At 36.2% G+C, this 22968-nt stretch overlaps 2 protein-coding genes and 1 pseudogene across 2 annotated transcripts; 2 read left to right on the forward strand and 1 right to left on the reverse strand.

Annotated features, from left to right (window-relative positions):
• Positions 1-331: 331 nt before the first annotated feature.
• On the reverse strand, positions 332-11391 carry LOC116146912. The gene is made up of 7 exons (XM_031432345.1): positions 11264-11391; positions 3677-3774; positions 2260-2315; positions 1067-1146; positions 912-963; positions 585-738; positions 332-441 (listed from the first exon to the last, which is right to left on the reverse strand). Exons 1-7 carry the CDS (start codon positions 11389-11391, stop codon positions 332-334), a joined length of 678 nt encoding a protein of 225 aa, XP_031288205.1.
• A 2717-nt stretch (positions 11392-14108) lies between these two features.
• Positions 14109-17251, forward strand: LOC116146913 (receptor-like cytoplasmic kinase 1). Its single transcript, XM_031432346.1, has 4 exons — positions 14109-14300; positions 15427-15559; positions 15714-15800; positions 17111-17251. Exons 1-4 carry the CDS (start codon positions 14272-14274, stop codon positions 17249-17251), a joined length of 390 nt encoding a protein of 129 aa, XP_031288206.1. The 5' UTR covers positions 14109-14271.
• Positions 17252-17343: 92 nt separating this feature from the next.
• Positions 17344-18400, forward strand: LOC116146914 (annotated as a pseudogene).
• The last annotated feature ends 4568 nt before the right edge of the window (positions 18401-22968 follow it).

Consider the following 22968-nt stretch of genomic DNA (forward strand, 5'->3'; position numbering starts at 1 on the left):
CTCTGTACTCTGTAGCCCAAGGTTAAATAGACGGGATCGCTTAAGCGATTAAGGGTAATTTACTTCAATATTAACTTATTAGCAACCAAAACCCAAAGGAAAGTGAGGACAGATCTATCCACAACTCGCCACTGTCACATGATGCTACTGAGTTTCCAAATTTGAAATTCCAATGCCATAGTTATTAACAACATTTTCTCTAACATGTATGAAAAATTAGAGTGCCCACAAGACAAATTCCACATCATAAGAACATCATAAATGCAATGAAAGCATTGAAGTGAAAGTAAATGATCAAGGAAAACTGATCATTTTAACCAGAATGAGATAACTATGAGAAGAAGGATTCATACGGTGTGCAAGATATCAAAAGCATAAGAATCTTGAACAGGGATGTCAGCAATCTATGATGACTTTCACGTTGGATTAAGTATATAATACCTACAAAATAAAATGAAAAAAGAAAAACAAATATAAGAATCAAGCATGTGAAAAGTAAAGATAAAGCATCAATAGAAAGCACTAAACAGGACCAATGTTTGCACGAAAATGACGGAATCATAAAGACAATATCTTCCAAGTACCATTATGCAGTTGCATTAGTATCTGTCCAAGAGAACTTGAAAGCGCCATGAAAGATCCATATTTAGAAGATTCCTTGTATTCTGCTACCTGCAGGAAAATAGATGAAGGCCCATCCATCATGGCCGCCAGAGTTGAGGCAGATGCCATCCTTGCCTAAAAACAACAAAGTAGCATACATAAGGAACAAGCAACACCGAAATTACATTTCATACAGCAGCATGCAAGAGACAAAGTTATCAAGATTAATTATGGGGCCTTGATAGTAAAACGTGACCAACAAAAACCACTCTACTTCAGACACTACCTATAAACAAAAGAACTAGTACCTTTAAGTAAGGATCAAATAGTAAGCATGTCATTAGAGTTGCTTCAAACTTCCTGCAAATAAGCAAGCATTATGAAATAACTGGATAAATCAGACAACTTTGATTGGACAAAAAAATTAGAGCTCAAAAGAAATAGAGGAAGTACAATGTTTCACCTTGGTCGTAGTACGTCATTAGTTGGCAGAAGAATTGTCCATTGGCTAGAAAATGATTTAGGATCAGCTTGACAAAGATCCTTCAACCAGTAAAAAAAATAGATTAGAAGTATTCTTGGAAATTTTTATGGATTTGCTACCAGCTAATTGAACATTATCCAGAAATTCAAGCATACTAAACAAACTGAAAAGGTAAAACTAACAAACACAATAGTCTTCCCAACAAAATCACATCAAACATATCTTGAGTAAATAAAGAGTACATATTGGCCAAGAAAATAGTTCAAAAGAAATGAAGCAGCAAACCTTAACTAACTAACTAAAGAAAAAGAAGCGATAAGCACACAGGTTAGCGACAATTTAAATTAGAAAGTTAAAGTTTACAAACAGGTTGCCGTTTAAAAGCTTTCAACAGTAAAAGAATACATTGAATACGACTCCAAAATGCCAACTCTACCAAGCACATCAGACAAACCACATGGAGAACTTAAATTTGATGCTATTCAAGTTCAATAGTACAACTATGATATGAACATGATTACACAGAAGCAAGAGCCTTTTAATTAAAACTGTGATTCTTGCCTCAAATACACAAAAGGAATTGGAAATCTCCTACAATCCTTTGAATTCCTAATAACTTCTTCCTTATTTTCTACAAGATGTAATCTAAAGTGGTAAAGACATAAATGGTGAAGCAGCTAAGATTCAGAGGAGAAATATCCACTACTTACCTAGACCAAAATATCAGTCCACGCTAGATTCAATGGCAAAATAAATTTCCCCAGCTAATTCAGTTAAAGATAAAATATCCCAAACACCTAGAAAATCAATGTAACTTAACACATATAAGTGGGTAAGAAAAGCTGAACTACAGATCCTTCCTAAGATGACCCAAAACACAGGCACATTCTTCTATATTCCAGAAACTTTTCTCTACAATAAGACTCAAGACTCAAGTCCTCTGACCAAGTTTAGGCCCACTTTCCAGATAGCGTGCTATGAGTGTACTTATCATTCCTTCTGTCAAAAGTTATTTGCCATTATTTAGTATGAATTTGAATTTGGGACATTCTAAAGTCACCTAGAAAAAGCCTATCATATCAGAATAGCTTTGAATTATCAGAACACCGGAAATGGGTCAAAGCATATGTGTTTTGAACTCACCTGCAAGCAAACAATTCAGCTACTCTGACCTTAGAACTCTGAACACTATCAGGGTCTTTAAGTGATCCATCACTGTCACTGTAATCTGAATCGTGATGTGAAATCAACGTAGAAGATTCATGGTCAGCGGAAATTCGAGAATCCTGAGCTTTTGGCCGCTTGATATTTAAGCCATCCTGTTTGCGCAAGTTGGAGGCCTATAGGAGTTTTATTATCTTCTTTTTTGGCTCTTCCAAAGTCAAACTATGGCTCATTAAGTCAGGCATGTTGTTGCCAACAGCTGGAGATTTAACTTGAGGTCTAATATTAAGGCCTAAAAAAGAACATTTTATGCTGCTACAAACCTACACCTGTATAATGTATTATTAAGAATGCGTACAGAACATCACTGCACCACTATTAACAAATTAAGTGAATACTGAACTCAAATAACAAACTTACATGGCAGATAGGGAACCTTTTGGATCTGTAAGAACTAGATGTATACAATTCATTAGAGATGAATAAAAAACCTGCAGCAATGAACTGCCACATCTCTTAAAATTGAATATATCCGCAAGAAAATTATGGAGTAAATCTCTTATCCTTTTTCATATCCCTTTTCCTTTCACTGATGAAAGAAAATGGGGGAAGAGGGAAGAGCTTTTACCTGGACAAAATGCTGCCCTTCCACAGCACACTCTTAGATGCGAGCACATCCATTACTTTCCTAAGAACCATCAAAAAACACAGACATGCATGTAAACGACTTGTTTATACTATTTAAACCAAGCGGCGAAGAGTATGCATCCTCAATTGTCGACTGCCAAATGTCAACGAAAAAAAGACCCCCCTTAGAATGCTTCAGCAAGCATAGAAAGGCAAGAGTATGATCTTCCCATAAACAAGTGAATCTGGAAACCTTTCCCATTTCAGCATTAGATCTCGTTTTTTGGCATTTGAATTATATAAGTCGACAAAAATTCTGGATGAAAGCATTCAAGATGTGCAGAAGGAATTTTATTAACTGAATATTTTCTAAGGCGAGAATTTTCCTTGATATACACTGGTAGACGCCTGTAAAGTAACGTTATAACAAGAGTGTCAGAATTTACTTCAAAAGCATGAACAATTATACAATTATTAAATAAGAATATCACACTAGTGATGACAAATAAAATGACAGCAAACAATGAGGAATAAACAAACCTTATAGTCTCTAGACATTCCATACAGGTTTAAATGTAGTAGCGTTAGGCGAATAAACAGCTCTGGGAACACCTTGACCCAAGAAAAAAGCAACCATGTTTTGGAAGAGTCAGGATGACAATAGGAGAAGGAATTGAATTCAAAGGAAACACGATGACATATGCCGTGAATCTGGGACGAAAAAAATAATATATTAAGAAGAACAAATTGTGCAGAGAGATTATAAAAATATTGAATTCAGAAAAAGTAATTGCACACCAGTGGCAAGTAAGCGTAAATGTTTGAGTGATGTCTTCTCCATATCTACAGGCACCCATTTGCCACCAATTCCAGTAAAACAACACATCGGAGGTGACCTACATTTACCACACAAAAATAAGTAATGATGAACAAAAATTTAATATGTAAATCTAATTAAAATACCTCGTGAGGAGGAAGGTCGAAGGCAGCGAGATGAGAGAATGGGAATGGCGAAGATAAGATTGTGAACAAGTTGAATCAACTGAGGTGCCGGCAGGAGCACCGCTTGAGGTTTCATCCCTTATGTCAGAAACGCCGTTCTCCACGATCTAACAGACGACGACGACGAGACGATGCCATGTATCAAAAATTACATATGATTTCTACATGATAACATTCAAATCGATCCACACCTCCACCGTCTGTTCTAGCCCGCCAACCGCCACATGCTTATTGCCTTGTGGTTTATACTATGTTTTTTCATTGGCTGATTCAAATATTGCTTCAACATATTCAACTATTTGAAATTCATTATCTTAACATCATATTTGTAGGAGAAAATTTAACTCCGGACATCCCACGTTTGCATTAACACAAATGGCCTCAAATGGTTTTTTTTTTTTTTTTTTTGGGGGTTAAAAATTATGACATGGCACACTTAAATGTAATTAAAGCAGCAAAAACGATAGGGTAAAAAGATTTAAACATTTGGTGGTTAGTATAATAAAGAGAAGTTGATTTAAAATTTGAAAAGCAAAACACATTTCTCTCAGCTTCTCTTTCTCAAAACAGGATTCAACACCTTCCTCTCTCTCGTTTTTTCTTCCAATTTTCTGCAATTTCTCATTTCTTTGGCTCTTGCATTTTTTTTCATTCCTTCCCATTCTGTTTAGTTATAATGTTGAGATCATCAAAGAAACAAAAAAAAACTCATCCACTCCCCAATTGTAGGCACCACTATGTCTACCACAAAATGGAGAAGAAGAATTTGCAGTGGAGCAACTTCCAATGACTGAAGTTGGTCCACCAGGAGAGGAGACGGCACCGACAAAAAACATTCTACTTGGCAGAACAAGGGAGGGCAAATTTGAAATTGAAAACTGAAGAGGAGGACGCTGACGCAAATTCCAACGAGGAGGTGGAAAAGATGAATTATTTGGTTGTTGGTGTTAATTTGGGATATTTGGTTGTGGTTGTTGTTAGTTTAATTGTTGCATTTTTTTTGTCAACTAGTTGGAGGGCATCAGAAGAGTTGGGTGTTTTTAGGCTTCCAAGCGCCGGGAAGCCAAGAGGTCGTAGAGAGTTTGTTTGTGTAGTGATGTATTGTTCTTCAAATGGTAAGGAGCCTGAGCCGAAGATGGTGCAGTGATGATCTTGCCGTCACTGTAATTGACCATGGTCCTTGGTGCACATAAAAATCATAGCGTATCAAGCTCGGACATGATCGCTTAGCGACCAAGAGTAAAAGCGAACAATCGCTTAAGCGATCGTGCATCTGGGCAAAAGTTGATTCTGCCTCGAACATGATCGCTTAGTGATTATACGTTAAAAGCAAAGGATCGCTTAAGCGATCATGCTATGAACACTTTTTTATTGTCTTGTTCGTGATCGTTTACGATCAACAGTAAAAGCGAAAATCGCTTAAGCAATACACTTAATCGCTTAAGAGATCGTCATCTGGGCAAAGTTTATTCTGCCTCAGACATGATCGCTTAAGCGACCAAGGTTAAAGCAAAGGATCGCTTAAGCGATGAATAATCGCTTAAGCGATCATGCTTTGGGCACTTATTGATTCTATCTTGTTCGTGATCGCTTAAGCGACCAAGTGTAAAGCGTGAATCGCTTAAGCGATAACAAAATACACCAAATCTCTTAAGCGACTAAGTCAAATACACATGATCACTTAAGTGGAAATGAAATCTTTTAAGCGATCCCAGTGTATTCGGATTATTTTTATTGTATTTCACTACGGTTAAGCAATTACGCTATCTTAAACATATAAGGTATACGATTCGTTCAGTGGACCATGACCGTATTATATTTTAATTAAATTAGTTCTTTTATGGCTATATTAAACATATATGGTGTAGAATATTTACGTCTATATTAAACATATCAGGTGTACGGTTCGTTCAGTGGACCATAACCGTTATTATTTATTAAATTAGTTCTTTTACGGTTATTTAACCACATATGGTATAAAATGTTTACGTTTATATTAAACATATCAGTGTATGATTCGTTCAGTAGACCATGACCGTTATTATTTTTAATTAATTAGTTATTTTACGGCTATATTAAACATATATGGTGTAGAATGTCTACTTTATATAAACATATCATGTAATGATTCGTTCAGGGGACCATGACCATTATATTTAATTAATTAGTTCCTTTTACAGCTATATTAAACATTATGGTTAAATGTTTACGTCTATATTAAACAATTAGGTGTACGATTCGTTCAATGGACCATGACCGTTATTATATTTTAATTAATTAGTTCTTTTACGGCTATATTAAACTAATGGTGTAGAATGTTTACGTCTATATTAACATATCAGTGTCAATTCGTTTAGTGGCCCATGACCGTTATTATATTTTAATTATTAGTTCTTTTAACGTCTATATTAAACATATATCCATAAACACGGAAATGAAATATTGAAGTAATTACCCTTAATCGCTTAGCGATCCCGTCTATTTAGCCTGGTCTACAGAGTGCATAGCAGATGGTTGCAGAGTTCAATTTTATATCAATATTATATTTTTTTTTTATATTATTTCTTGCCAAGAACTAACAAAAATAATAGAATAACAATAGATCTTTCAGTTTTATGTACGGTGTTGATCGACAAAGACCGAAGTGTTCTTTTCACATTCTATTGAAATGGAAAAGATAATTAATAATAATAAATAATTAATAAAAAATGACTAAGTATTAAATAAACATTACAGAATATAATTTCTCACTCAAACGTTCACAATATCAAAAAATTCACTAAGCGATCGCTAATAAGTTATTAACCGATATATTAAGGGTTAGATAGATTTTAAAAAATATTTGCAGAGTCGCTTAAGCGATCTAGTATAAATAAGCCTGATCGCTTAAGCGATCTACTGCCATATACCCGATCGCTTAAGCGATCTGCTGCCATATACCAGACTTATACCAGATCGCTTAAGCAATATACCAGTTCGCTTAAGCGATCCATTAGCTCCAGAATGCATTTTCAGTCATCTTCACCTATAATCGGTGCTACCACCCCCAGCTACGCACAATGCAAGAAAATCATCAACAAATCTCACTTATTTCAACTTGCATTACATCAAACACAATCCAAGAACCTAAACCACTAAATCAAAATCATAACCCAAACACAATCCATCATTAAATCTTTGTAAATAGAAATATAAAATGCAAAGAGGAGATATACATCCTTGGACGAAATGTTAGGAGTAGGAAGAGGCAGATCTTTGGCAGAGAAGATGTTAATGGCGGAGGAAGAAGAAGGTATTAATGGTGGAGGAAGAAGAATGTGTTAATGGCGAAGGAAGAAGAAGATGTACATGAAGAAGAAGATGTAGACGAAGAAGAAGATGCAGAAGAAGAAGAAGAAGATGTCGACGAAGCTTAGAAGAAAAAACAACCAGGGGAGGGATGCGTTAATGGCGGGAGGAAGAAGAAGAAGGTGTTTGGGTTTGTTTGCAAGATTTTTAACTCTTTGGAGACTTATTATAATTTTTAAAAGATTACACAATTATTCATTAATCCTAATTAACCCCCTAATCATGTTTAATTAAGCTTAATAAAAAACAAGGCCATTTAGTTAAAATTTACAAACTCTATAACCTTTTAATTAAATTTTAAGTTAAAATGGTCTTTCAATAAAATCCCTCGTTTTTGTAGGGACAACGACATTTTCCCACCCAAGGTTTGGCAAAATAACCCTTTCCCACCCATCAAGTTTCAAAACGACACTTTCCCAAGATTAGGGTAAAAAGATTTAAACATTTGTGGGTTAGAGTATAATAAAGAGAAGTTGATTTAAAATTTGAAAAGCAAAACACATTTCTCTCAGCTTCTCTTTCTCAAAACAGGATTCAAACACCTTCCTCTCTCTCGTTTTTTCTTCCAATTTTCTGCAATTTCTCAATTTCTTTGCTCTTTGCATTTTTTTCATTCCTTCACATTCTCGTTTAAGTTATAATGGTTGAGATCATCAAAGAAACAGAAAAAAAACTCATCCACTCCCCAAATTGTAGGCACCACTAGGTCTACCAAAAATGGAGAAGAAGAAGTTGCAGTGGAGCAACTTCCAATGACTGAAGTTGGTCCACCAGGAGAGGAGACGGCACCGACAAAAAACATTCTACTGGCAGAACAAGGGAGGGCAAAAGTTGAAATTGAAACTGAAGAGGAGGACGCTGACGCAAATTCCAACGAGGAGGTGGAAGAAGATGAAATTATTGGTTGTTGGTGTTAATTTGGGGATATTTGGTTGGTGGTTGTTGTTAGGGTAATTGTTGCATTTTGTCAACTAGTTGGAGGGCATCAGAAGAGTGGGTGTTTTAGGCTTCCAGAGGACCGGGGAAGCCAAGGGAGGTCGTAGAGAGGTTGTTTGTGGTAGTGATGTATTGTTCTTCAAATGGGAAGGAGCCTGAGCCGGAAGATGGTGCAGTGATGATCTTGCCGTCACTGTAATTGACCATGGTCCTTGGTGCCATAAAAATCATAGCGGTATCAAGCGTCGGACATGATCGCTTAAGCGACCAAGAGTAAAAGCGAACAATCGCTTAAGCGATCGTGCATCTGGGCAAAAGTTGATTCTGCCTCGAACATGATCGCTTAAGTGATTATACGTTAAAAGCAAAGGATCGCTTAAGCGATCATGCGTATGAACACTTATTTATTGTCTTGTTCGTGATCGTTTAAGCGATCAACAGTAAAAGCGAAAAATCGCTTAAGCAATACACTTAATCGCTTAAGAGATCGTGCATCTGGGCAGAAGTTTATTCTGCCTCAGACATGATCGCTTAAGCGACCAAGGTTAAAAGCAAAGGATCGCTTAAGCGATAGAATAAATCGCTTAAGCGATCATGCGTTTGGGCACTTATTGATTCTATCTTGTTCGTGATCGCTTAAGCGACCAAGTGTAAAAGCGTAGAATCGCTTAAGCGATAACATAAATACAACCAAATCTCTTAAGCGACTAAGTCTAAATACACATGATCACTTAAGTGAGAAATGAAATCTTTTAAGCGATCCAGTGTATTCGGATTATTTTTATTGTATTTCACTAGACCGGTTAAGCAATTAACGCTATCTTAAACATATAAGGTATACGATTCGTTCAGTGGACCATGACCGTTATTATATTTTAATTAAATTAGTTCTTTTATGGCTATATTAAACATATATGGTGTAGAATATTTACGTCTATATTAAACATATCAGGTGTACGGTTCGTTCAGTGGACCATAACCGTTATTATATTTTAATTAAATTAGTTCTTTTACGGTTATATTAAACACATATGGTATAAAATGTTTACGTTTATATTAAACATATCAAGTGTATGATTCGTTCAGTAGACCATGACCGTTATTATATTTTAATTAAATTAGTTATTTTACGGCTATATTAAACATATATGGTGTAGAATGTCTACGTTTATATTAAACATATCAAGTGTATGATTCGTTCAGTGGACCATGACCATTATATTTTAATTAAATTAGTTCTTTTACAGCTATATTAAACATATATGGTGTAGAATGTTTACGTCTATATTAAACATATTAGGTGTACGATTCGTTCAATGGACCATGACCGTTATTATATTTTAATTAAATTAGTTCTTTTACGGCTATATTAAACATATATCCATAAACAAGGAAATGAAATATTGAAGTAAATTACCCTTAATCGCTTAAGCGATCCCGTCTATTTAGCCTTGGTCTACAGAGTGCATAGCAGATGGTTGCAGAGTTCAATTTTATATCAATATTATATTTTTTTTTTTATATTACTTTCTTGCCAAGAACTAACAAAAATAATAGAATAACAATAGATCTTTCAGTTTTATGTACGGTGTTGATCGACAAAGACCGAAGTGTTCTTTTCACATTCTATTGAAATGGAAAAGATAATTAATAATAATAAATAATTAATAAAAAATGACTAAGTATTAAATAAACATTACAGAATATAATTTCTCACTCAAACGTTCACAATATCAAAAAATTCACTAAGCGATCGCTAATAAGTTATTAACCGATATATTAAGGGTTAGATAGATTTTAAAAAATATTTGCAGAGTCGCTTAAGCGATCTAGTATAAATAAGCCTGATCGCTTAAGCGATCTACTGCCATATACCCGATCGCTTAAGCGATCTGCTGCCATATACCAGACTTATACCAGATCGCTTAAGCAATATACCAGTTCGCTTAAGCGATCCATTAGCTCCAGAATGCATTTTCAGTCATCTTCACCTATAATCGGTGCTACCACCCCCAGCTACGCACAATGCAAGAAAATCATCAACAAATCTCACTTATTTCAACTTGCATTACATCAAACACAATCCAAGAACCTAAACCACTAAATCAAAATCATAACCCAAACACAATCCATCATTAAATCTTTGTAAATAGAAATATAAAATGCAAAGAGGAGATATACATCCTTGGACGAAATGTTAGGAGTAGGAAGAGGCAGATCTTTGGCAGAGAAGATGTTAATGGCGGAGGAAGAAGAAGGTATTAATGGTGGAGGAAGAAGAATGTGTTAATGGCGAAGGAAGAAGAAGATGTACATGAAGAAGAAGATGTAGACGAAGAAGAAGATGCAGAAGAAGAAGAAGAAGATGTCGACGAAGCTTAGAAGAAAAAACAACCAGGGGAGGGATGCGTTAATGGCGGGAGGAAGAAGAAGAAGGTGTTTGGGTTTGTTTGCAAGATTTTTAACTCTTTGGAGACTTATTATAATTTTTAAAAGATTACACAATTATTCATTAATCCTAATTAACCCCCTAATCATGTTTAATTAAGCTTAATAAAAAACAAGGCCATTTAGTTAAAATTTACAAACTCTATAACCTTTTAATTAAATTTTAAGTTAAAATGGTCTTTCAATAAAATCCCTCGTTTTTGTAGGGACAACGACATTTTCCCACCCAAGGTTTGGCAAAATAACCCTTTCCCACCCATCAAGTTTCAAAACGACACTTTCCCACGCATCGTTATGTTCTGTTAGAAAAACCCGTTCTAAAGAAGGGTAGAATGGTCAATTTTACTTAAAACCTCATAAATCCAAATTTTAAAATTGAAATCTGGTCCGTGTAAATTTTCCCTTTCCCTTTCCCTTTCTCTTTTCTTTTCTTTTCTTTTTTCTTTTCTTTTTTTTCTCTTTCTTTTTTTTTTCCTTATCTTTTTTTTCGCCATCATCTCTTCCTCCTAAGCTGGAGGTTGTAACGCCGGCGTAACCTACAACCACTAGCTGGGCTGGCAACGTTGCAACCTTCAGTCACAAGTTGGCCTCCTACTGGCGTCGCAACCCGCCTCTCTCGCCGCCTCCAACGACTCTGCCAGCCTCCCTCACCAGCTCTTCATTGCCCCAAACCCATTCTGCTTACCTCTCCACCGAGTCGTCGCCTCAAAGACCTCCACTCTCCTTCGTAGTTGCAGCGCCCCGCAACTGCGAGCAACCGCATCCAGCCCCCCCGCCATCCGCCGCCACCTCCATCTGCCTCATCGTCCCCCACCAATTACTCCCCGTCATCTCACACCCCCACCCCTGCCTTTGTCGCCATTGTTTAGAGAAGTTCGTGTTTGACGGTTGAAAGTGGATTGTTTTGTTGACTTTGTGGAGTTTAATTTGGTTTTGAAGCGTTGTTTTTATTTTTACTTTGTGGAGCATTTGGGCGATTTCCGCGATTTCCAACCCCTTCACAGTTAAGACTACCCGTTCGACCAAAAAACCCCACCCAACACCCTCTATATTGTTAAGTTGCAGCTACTATTCTCAATTTTTTGTTCTGTGGTGTAACTATTCAATCTGCTAAGCTTGGTTGAAATATTTTAACCTTTGATAAGAATAAAAGTGCGAGGTCATTTGTGTTTGTATTTTCCTACATGTACTTTTGTGCATGGATACTGAATAGAGTGATGAAGCAGGTGATGAGAGTTTTGTTTTTGTAATTTGATAGTGCTATGGATGTTCTGATATCGCATTTGAAAATTTTAATGGGTTTGTTGAAAGTTGGTAGATCTTGTGTTTTTTGAGTTTGTGAAAAAAAATTGTATATAAATTTTGGTTAAATTATAGTAAAATATTTTTTTTAATAAAAAAAATTAGAGGCATAAATTGGTAATTTACGTTCTTGCATTTGTATATAACAGAGGGCATATCAATGATCTTATATTTAAAGAGTGTGTATATTGGTAATTGAACTGTTGACATGACACAAAATAATAAGAAAAATATTAAATCAAATGATAAAGGATATTTTCGTCTTTACAACCAAATAGTAACGGATTTTGCTAACGGATTATAATGGTGGGTGGGAAAGTGTCGTTTTGAAACTTGATGGGTGGCAAAGGTATTTCACCAAACCTTGGGTGAAACATATATTGTAGTTTGTAAAAAAATCTAACATAACTTATTTTTTATAAAGGAATTTCAATTTAAATTAGTTTATATTATAATTTCAAATGTATGATATAAGAATTTTATTATCGATTTACTGTAATATATAGTTTTGATTTCTAAACCATCGGGATTATAACGAACGAATGAATGAATGATTAAAAATTTAATGTTATAAACTTAAATTTAAATAATTTAATCCTTAAAATGAGTAATTGATTGTCCGAACTAGAATTTGAGCCTGTTTGAGATTGTTGTAACTTTAAGTTAATTAGTTTTTTCCTAACTTAAAAAATGATTTAATGCGTGTTTGGTAAATACAACATTTTTTTTTTTGGGTAACTGCTAATTATATAAAAAAATAAAGGATTACAGATATTATTTTTATAATTGCTGTGATTTAAAAAAAATTTAACTGTGTATTTGATAAATTAGATTTTGAAATTGCAATAGTGTGGATAATGACAAAAAAGACATTTTACTTTTAAAATATTTTTATAATTCTAAATTTATAGTTTGATAATTATTTTAAAATATATTAAAATGATTTATATTAAATAAATTATTAATTCAAAAATAATTCAAAATATTGGATTGGAGCCATAGCCGATCCCATCAGAATCGAAAACTCACGATCTACAAGAATTTGTGATTTCATCGGATTTCGATGATATTTAGGTTACAGAAGGCGGCCGAATATTTTACCATCTTGTGTAACCAAAATAAGTTTCGAGATTCTGTAAAAATACTGGATTCTGAAAGATCAAAAGTTTTCGATCTCAACAAAACTAGCTGTGGCTTTAACGTGCTACCATAATTGTGAAAAAAAAATTGCAAATTGATAAAACCTAGTGGGCAAATTTTCCATCTCCAAGGAAAACCACTTTGACCAATCAACGATGGTATGAGTATATTTGGCATTTTACAATCTAAAAATCAACTTTAGAAATAATATGATTTTAAAAGATGTTTACCAAAAACTTTTATTATCTTAGCTTAAAAGTTAATTGATTATTCTTAAATTACAACAATTCTAAACACACACAAATTTTTCTATCTACTATCTATTGAATTATAATTCCAATTTAAATATTGCAAATGTTTTAAGGATTCTTTTGCATGTCAAATATTATATTAAGTTGATGTTTTAAGGTTTTCGGTTCATAAATCAATTGTTTAAAATAATCTCAAATTTCCAATTAGTGATTAACACTTATTTATTGTAAGGATGTTTGCAAAAAATTAATAATAATATTTCAATCCACATACACGGAAAAAGTCTTCCATGCATTTGGTGTACTATAACGTTTATTCATGTCAATCATTTTAAATATCACTTATTAAGATTAAAGGTTAATCACATTTACCTCCCCTGAGGATTCAATGATAAAATATGCATAAAAAAGATGATTAGAGTGACACATAACGCCACATTATTAACTTCTCTTATAACACTGTTAATGGAGGAAGGATATGTTTTAAGGGAGAACGACTTTTTCCAACTCAAGGTTTGGCAAAACGACACTTTCCCACCCATAAAGTTTCAAAACGACACTTTCCCACCCACCGTTATGTTCCGTTAGGCAAATCTGTTCTGAAGAAGGGTAAGATGGTCTATTTACATGAAGCTCTAAAAATCAAAATTTAAAAATGGAAACTTTGCCTGAATGGTTGCCACATGTCCCACTAAAGTACTTAGAAAAAAAGAAGGGAGAAGCATTTTCTCCTTGTTCTCTACAGTCTGTAACCCTCCCTGTTCTCAGTAACTTAAGCACTAGCGACTTAGGGTTGGCGAATGCCGACTTAGGGTTGTTGACTAACGAAAAGTCATTTTCCTTTTCTCCTTTTTCTCAGCGATTAGCGACTTAGGGTTGGCGAGTGGCGGCTTACGGTTGGTGACTGGCAAGAGAAGAGATTGTGTGGAGAAAAATCTAGGGTTTCTTTGAAATTGTAGAACTATAATGAGGATTATCACTACCTGCGGATTTAGGTATATTTTCCTGTAAATCACATTACTTCGTGTTTTCATTGTGTTGTTTATTTCTGTCCCTCAGTGTTTTTATTATCTCCTCATTTGTTGATCATTGCTTCTTATTTGGATTTCTTACTGTTGTTTCCGCATTCTAAGTGTTTGATTAATTATCGCACTGGATATATTGTAGTTTTCCCACCATATGCTCAATCATGCTTTCCACAAACAAAGCCATAGCTGACTTTACTAAATCTATAGCCTCCTCTTCTTCTCACCAATGCCAATCATCATCAGCCGAAAAAATCGCCTACAATTATGACCTTCTAATTGAAATATTTGTTTGCCTCCCTATCAAATCCTTGGTCAAATTTAAAGCTGTATCTAAACACTTGATTTCCTTAATCTCCAACCCCAACTTCTCCCTCCGCCTAAACTTTATTCCTAGATCTATCTTTGCCCTCATTTTGCTTTTAAAAGATAGTCCTAAAAGTTTGTGTTAAAAATTTAACGCTATAGGTTGAACATGTAATATAAGAACAAAATGTTTTAGCTGCAAATAAATTCATTGAGCTATTTTTTGAGTTAATAGCGGCCAGACTTACCATCATTGCAAATGGAAAGCTAGTGTGATATTTGCCTTCCCAAGGTCCTTAGAAATTCTAGAACTAGTGGCAATTAGGAATATTTTTGAGAAAAAAATATGAGAAAGATTGTGTATCTGCAACCTAATTATGGAGTAAATCCCATGGTAATCAAAGATTTATGATTTCGTAATTTGTAGATATCTCATTTTTTTAGATATACATTTATACTATCATAGAGCTTCTCTTCAAACATGTTATCAAGATAGAGATGGTACATGCAAGAACATTTTTCATATTATGCTATGTTTGGTGTATCATAGTATCTTTTCATATGACTTAATAGTGCTTGGTTTTGCTTATAATTAGTCGAGAAACTATGTCAGAACCCCTCCTGGAGAAGTGAAGTTAAAAGTGATGAAACAAATAGGAAAAGAATGTCAGATTGATTGGTACGCTTAAAACCTTGGTTTGGAAAATTATGTCTCCTTTTTTGTTTTTGTTTTTTTTTCCCTGAAGCACTTATAAATACTTCGGCCTTAATATTTGATTTTGGATTGTAGATACACTATGATAGGACAGATGAGTGCAAAGAGTGATGTTTATAGCTTTGGAATTGTCCTACTGGAACTCTTAACTGGGCGGAAGCTTGTTGATCATACTCTGTCGCGTGAGCAGCAGAGCCTTGTGACATGGGTATGAACTTCATCTTTGTTCTTTTCTAGCACTAACTTGTTTTGGAACATACTTATTTTTTCTATTTTGTTATTCTCTATACTGATAGATAACAAATTCACATATGTGTAAGCTTCATTCAAGCTTATTTTTATGCAATTGTGGATTGTTTTAGGCAACTCCAAAACTTAGTGAAGATAAGGTGAAGCAATTCGTTGACTCTAAGTTAAATGGAGAACAGCCTCCTAAGGTAGTTGCAAAGGTAATGGTAATTTCGACTGAAATTAATACATGAAATTCGAGCTTTCTTGGTGGAAGAGCAAAGGATTGTGAAGAAGGCTTTGAAGATCTAGAAAGCATTGTTTTAAAACCCGGACCAGAGGGCAAACCGTTTTGCTGTCCGGTTCACGGGTCAACCAGTCGGACCGATGATGTCAGCAATATTTTATTTTTAAAAAATTACATTTTAACCCCTTAAATTTCAATATATTACAAAAATTCCCCTAAAAAAGTTTAAATTGGTCCCTAAAATTTTTATTTATTCCAAAAATACCCCAATGAAATAACCAATTAATCCTTAAACTTTTGATATATCTCCAAAATACCCCTATAAAATTACAAAGTAACCCTCATAATTTTAAAATATTTCAAAAACCCCCCTAGACCTAAACCAGACCGGAGAAGCTGCCGGTTCTCGGTCCAACTGGCCGATCCGGTCCGGTTTTTAAAACAGAGCTAGAAAGCAAAGGAAAATCAAGCTTCAAGGAGCTAGAAAGAGGGAGGGTGAAAGCAATTTTTTTTGGATTTTGAGAAATGAATAAGAAACTGTAAAAGCTTCTTCCTTTGTATTGAATTCCCTATTTTTATTGGGTTTGAATTGATAAAATTACTTATACATATGCACAATAATTTTACAATCTGGATTCTTATTTAAGAATGTAGTAATGTTGATACTTAGTTTTATTTGGATTTAAATTGACAAAATTTAAATATAAATGCGTTGCAGCAACTACAGGGATAAATTGGTAATTTTAAAGGTTTCAAATTTTTAAAAATCTAATTGTAACTTCATTGATTTAAAACATTATTTTTAATAAAAAAATAGAGGGACAAATTGGTAATTTATATTTTCATATATAGTTAAGGGTATATTAATAATTTCATATTTAAAAGTGGGTATATTGAGAGAATTAGGTGTTGAGCTAAAACCATTTAATAATAATTTGGGGATTAATTTTTTTTATTATAATCACAAGTAATAATAAATAAATAAGTTAATTTGAGTCTACTCTAGGCTGTAATTTGAACCACCAAGTGCCCAACTATAGTTGCCTTCATAATAAACATGTCATGTCACATTGTGACTTGTCCAAATCTCAACTCAATATTTTTCTAACCTGCAAATTTGAATGTTCTTCATCAAATCACACCAACGCTCTTAACAACTTCATTAATGATATAATTTAAAGTTCATATCACAAATTTGAGAATAAAAATTAAAGATTAGATGATTGCAAAGAGTTAATTAAAATCTTAACAGAATTATTTTGTTATTTCTAAAAACCTTCTAAGTGCAAAAATGTATGGGCCTGGGCTATTGGCCCAAATAATGAAGAATTGAGCCCAGTATCTTCACCGCCAAAATCAGATTACGAACAAATAACCGCAACAATTCTCCTTCCACGCGTTACAATTGGACTCGGATTTCTTTGATTTCTGATTCTTTATCTTCTATAAACCCTTATCCCAGCATCATAAACCACTCTGCACTACGAACAAGGCAAATTTTTCAATAACGAAGAGCCATGAAGGGCCTCTTCAGCCACCTGAAATCAACTAAGAAGACACCGGTGGAGCTTGCCAAACGCATTCGACAACTTCTCATCCGCGTCGACAAGAACGCGAATTTATGTGAGTGTAAGATTTCTGAACTGAGAAAATCGATTTTGGAGATGAGAACGGTTCTTTTTGGCGACGATCAAACAGAACCAAATCCCAAGGCTTGTGAAGCGTTAACGAAGGCGTTCTTTAGTTTAGAGAAGATACGTTCCGACTTCTTATCGTTTGTCTTCCGAGATTAGAGAGAGGGTTTCGACGCGATGCCGGTCACGTGATCACGAATTTGCAGAGGCAAAAAGTTGAATGCAAGTTGATTGCTTCTGGGTATTTGGAAAAAATTTGGACCTTTTGGATATATTGATATCTGCGTATGAACATAAAGTAGGTGAAGATGGGATTGCGATTACTCTTACTTATGGCGCTATTGCAAGAGAATGCATTCGACATCAGAGTGTGGCTAAATATGTGTTGGAATCGCAACACTTGAAGAAGTTTTTCAGGTCTTTTCAGAACCCACATTTTGATGTGGCTTCAGATGCTCAAGAGACTTTTAAACAGCTTTTGACGAGGCATAAATCAATTGTGGGTGAGTTTCTTAGTATGAATTATGAATGGTTTTTCCAATAGTACAATTCACAGTTGTTGGAATCTCATAATTACTTGACCAGAAGGCAGGCTGTTAAGTTGCTGGGAGAGTTGTTATGTTATGGATCAAATTTTGGTGTGAGGGTAAAGTATTTGAGCTCATTGAATAACTTGAAGGTGCTACTGAATCTTCTTAGAGATTCAAACAAATGTATACAGTTGGAAAGTTTTCATGTGTTTAATTTGTTTGTTGAAAATCAAGATAAACCTCCTGAGATTAACTATGTCCTGCTCAAAAATAAAAACAAGCTTCTTCAGTTCATCGGCGGCTTCAATATTGATAGGGTGAACGAAGAGTTTGAAGCTGACAAATCGCTGGTTATTAAGGAGATTACTGCTTTGGAACCAAGAAAGCAGCAGTCAGTCCTTGCGTTTTAATATTCTTCTAAGTCCAAGCCTGAAAAGAGTAGTGGAATAGATGTTTATATGTGTGATGCCTAAAAAAAAAGGGTTGGCGTAAGCTATCATCAGCAAGCACCAATCAGAGTTCAGGAAGGCTTTGCATCATTCAGGACCTGCCACGTCGCCCCAAGAGAGAAAAAATACGGTTATCATCAACTCAGTAGGCTCAAGTTTTGTCTGTGAATGAATGATGTCCGCACACCTGTCCAAGCCCCATATAATTTAAGAATATTTCATAAGTTATTAGCCAATGAGACGCAAGGAAAGACTTGCACGACACCTACCCACTTGCAGACTTGGAATCATTACATTGAACTCAGCAGCTATAAATAGAAGACTCCTCCTCACGAAATCGGGATCTCTGATTTTCATAAAAACAAATAGCAAAGACAACCCACGGGAAAGAGACTGGCTCAATATTCTATTTGAATACCAAGCACTTGTAATAACCAATAACACTTATATAAAAGAAAACAGTGGATGTAGGAATCGCTTTAAGCATCCGAACCACTATAAAATTCTCACTGTGTCATTTATTATTAAGTCTTTGCATGTTATTGTAATCTTATCCTAACTCTCAAATTAATCACGTGTAACTTCTAAGACCTGCTTAGCATTTTGCTCGTGCGAGGTCGTTGGTGTCAAAATCAAGTATCAACAATTTGGCCCTAGAAGGAGGGCAGGTTTCACATCAGCTCTTCATCCGATAATCTCAACTGATTGATTAGTTATACTTGCAAACTCATGGCTCGTGGTCTTGAAACCAAGCGTGTTAGTACCAACAACGAGGAGACTCCTGGCATTTAGGAGGTTACTTATCCCGAAGTAACTTCGCCTCCCCAAAGTACTATGACGGACATCCCCTCGACTTCTTAGCCATATTCGACTGTGATGGATTATTTAGAAAGGTTCAACAACACCATTCAAACGATAAGCCAAAGGTTAGATCGTTTGGATCAAGTCGTGCTGCCAAACTCTGATAAGGTGGTACCACCTCCAAAAACACTTGTAGGTCACGCTAAAGCATGGAAACGAGCAAAAGCTCATACCACGCGCACTACAATGCGTAAAGACAAGAGAAGGCAAGTGGTTGAGTATGGGTCGAAAGACTCTGAAGGGCCAGCGAATATTGGTCGTGAGCTAGGGAGAATACCTGTGGCTTTGCGACTTGGCAGTATGTCGCATCAAGAGCCATCCCGCGCCACATCGCAAGGGCACCCCTACAAGAGTACTTGGTAGGGAGATTCCCACCATCGCTGGAATGATGATCTAGTCCATCATCACAAGGGAAGTACCCACCGTCAACGGGTTAATTTTGACCATTGCGGAGGTAGGGAGAACTTCTTAAGCCATTCAATGCCTTCACAAGGTTCTAGCCAGCATGTGTCAAGGCATGCTAAAGGCTTCGGCCAAGGCAGGGAAGGTTCTGACCTGCGGTCCTTCGTTAATCGCAATCATAGGGAACGAACCTACATTGCAGAAAGTGATCCCCAGAGGGCTCCGCTTCTTCAAATAGAGGAGTTACAACTAGCTCTAGATCAACTTAGAGCTCAACAGAACGAGCAAGGGCAGGTTATTGAGATGTCTCTATTTTCTCCAGCAGTTTTGACTGTTCATCTCCCGTTAAGATTTAGAATGCCCAACATGAGGGCATTCAATAGGAATTCTGATCCGCAGGATCACCTCTATGAGTTTAACGACCTCATGGAGAGTGTCGCTGCTTAGCAGTGACTTTGACTACCCACGCCAAATGTTGGTTCAGATCGCTTCCACCAAGGTCTATCAACTCGTGGCAGCAGATGAGTTCGTTATTTTTTAGACACTTCCAAGCTAATCAGAAGTTCTCAATGCCATTAAGTTACCTCAACAATATACGACATGAGAAGAATGAGCCTTTCTCGTCCTATATTAACAGATTTCACAGGGAACTGAATAAGGTGGCTAATACACCTGAGGACTCAGTTCAAATTTTGATAATTGCTGGAGTTCGCCGGCAAACCAACCAGTGGAAGAAACTACAATCTGAGGACGATATTTCCCTCATTTGCTTCCACAATCTCACAGAAAAATATCTGAGGATAGAAAACTCGGTGGCAACTTTAAATCGCAATGACCCTAGGCTTTCGACCAATGCTCCCAGTCGGAGGGAGGAAAACCGGGGAGAGAGTAGTAGAAGATCTGATCGCAAGTGGGCTAATGACAATCAGAGAAAGGGAAAGAAGCAACGATTTGAGCCCAAGAAATCCTATGCCCAAGTTCCTCGTCGCAATCACGATTGAGATATGTTTACTCCACTCAATGCATCGGTTTTAGCTATTTTGGATAAGTCAGAAGAAGTTAATCTGCTTGGAGAGCCACAACCCATAAAGAAACCTGCATCTAAAAGGAATGACAAGAAATACTACCGTTACCACTGGGATAATGGGCACCACACCGATGAGTGCTGAGTTCTTAAGCAGACAATTAAAGACCTCATTTAAAAAGGACACTTCAAGGAGTATGTTGATAATTTAACTCCTATTAGAGAGAAAGATCAAGAGGGCGATGGGAAAAGGTGCTGAGGTCGCATAGGTCTTTACATGGTGGGGACCATCTTTGGGGTACCTCATATAGCCGAAAACTCTCGAAATGCATAAGAAAAATATGCTCGAGAGGCTCAACATGAGCCCTTAAATGTTTCGAATCTGGAACCACGACCTAGCAACGTGCACAAAGAAGAGGAGATTACCTTCTCTGAGAAAGATGCGAAACGAGTGCACCACCCTCATGAGGATGCGCTTATTGTTGTGGTTGAAACAGGAAGGTGCGAAGTCCACAGGATGTTGGTGGACAATGGGAGCGCCTTGAATATCTTATTTTAGCGAGCTTTTGAGGAGATGAGATTAGAAGAGATATATCTAAAACCTGTTGCAACTTCTCTTTATGGTTTTACGAGGGACCACCTAATTCCCCGGGGAATAATTTCCCTCTTGGTCACTTTGGGAGATACCCCCGGAGTGACCAAAATGACAAAATTTCTGGTAATGGACTATCCATTAGCTTTTAATGGCATCATCGGATAATCTCTACTTCAAAATTTCAAGGCTGTCACCTCCATCTATTATCAGAAGATGAAGTTTCCCACTCTAACAGGGTGTGGGGAAGTTAGGGGATCACAACATGAATCTCACGACTGTTATAACAGTGCAGTGCATATGGCATGTAAAGGGAAATGAAAGCTTGCGGGTGTTCTCGAACAAGCGATAGCGATCAGTAGGATCGAACCCCAGCCTGGTCTAGTGGAAGATAGTATCGACGTTCATGTTCAAGAGGAGTATTCCTATAATGGGCCAGTTGAGACTTTATCTGAGGTTTTTGTCAACGAAAGTGAGCTGACCCGTGTGTTGAGAATCAAAAGCAATCTTAGCCCTCAGCTCGCAACTAATTTAATAAGCTTCTTCGGACATAATATAGATGTTTTTGTATGGACTTATGTTGACATAGTCGGGATCAACCCGGATGTTATATGTCATGCACTCAACATTTACAGTGAAGTCAAAGCAGTTCGCCAAAAGAGAAGAGCTATGGACCTAGAGCACTATGCAACTCTTAAGGTTGAGATGGATGAGGTCCTCTCAATCGGGTTCATTCGGGAAGCTCATTACCTTAGTTGGGTTGTCAATTCTGTTTTGATGAAAAAGCCGAATAGTAAGTGGAGAACATGCGTTGATTTCATGGATCTCAACAAAGCCTGCCCAAAAGACAATCTCTTTCAGCCAAGAATAGATCAGCTTGTTGGTGCCACTTTCAGGCACGAGGTGGTGAGCTTCATGGATGCCTACTCGGGATATAAACAGATTTCGATGTTCATGTCCGACGAGGAGCATACCTCGTTTATCACAGATTAAGGACTATACTACTATAGAGTTATGCCCTTCGGTCTGAAAAACGTTGGGGCAACCTACTAACATTTGGTTAACCGTATCTTTTCCGAGCAGATCGAAAAATCAATGGAGGTCTATGTTGATGACATGCTAGTCAAGTCGCATATCGCTTCAAATCACATAGCCAACCTCGTAGAAATGTTTGATATACTTCGGAGATATAGAATGAAGCCTAATCCTCTATAGTGTTCGTTCGGAATATCCTTATGAAAATTCTTGGGGTATATGGTTAACCATTGGGGAATTGAAGTCAACCCCAAAAAGAACCAAACTCTTCTAGATATGAAAAGTCCCGCCAATTGCAAACAAGTTCAGAGCTTGAATGGGAGAATAGCGGTTATCAGTCCCTTCAAATCAAGGGCAACATATCGTTGTTTGTCGTTCTTTAATATACTCAGAGCCAACAAGAGATTTGAATGAACTCTAGAGTGTAAGCAAGCCTTCCAGAGCATATAAGAGCATCTTGGAAAACAACATCTTCTGTCCAAGCCTCTTCCCAAAGAAATTATGTTTCTCTACCTGTCCGTCTCTCAGTATGCAGTCAGTGCAGCTCTCATTCGAGAAGAGAGTAGAATTTAGTGGCCGGTATATTACACGAGCAAATGGTTACTAGATGTCGAA

The sequence above is a fragment of the Pistacia vera genome, unplaced genomic scaffold, assembly GCF_008641045.1.
Source record: "Pistacia vera cultivar Batoury unplaced genomic scaffold, PisVer_v2 Contig485, whole genome shotgun sequence".
NCBI lineage: Eukaryota > Viridiplantae > Streptophyta > Magnoliopsida > Sapindales > Anacardiaceae > Pistacia > Pistacia vera.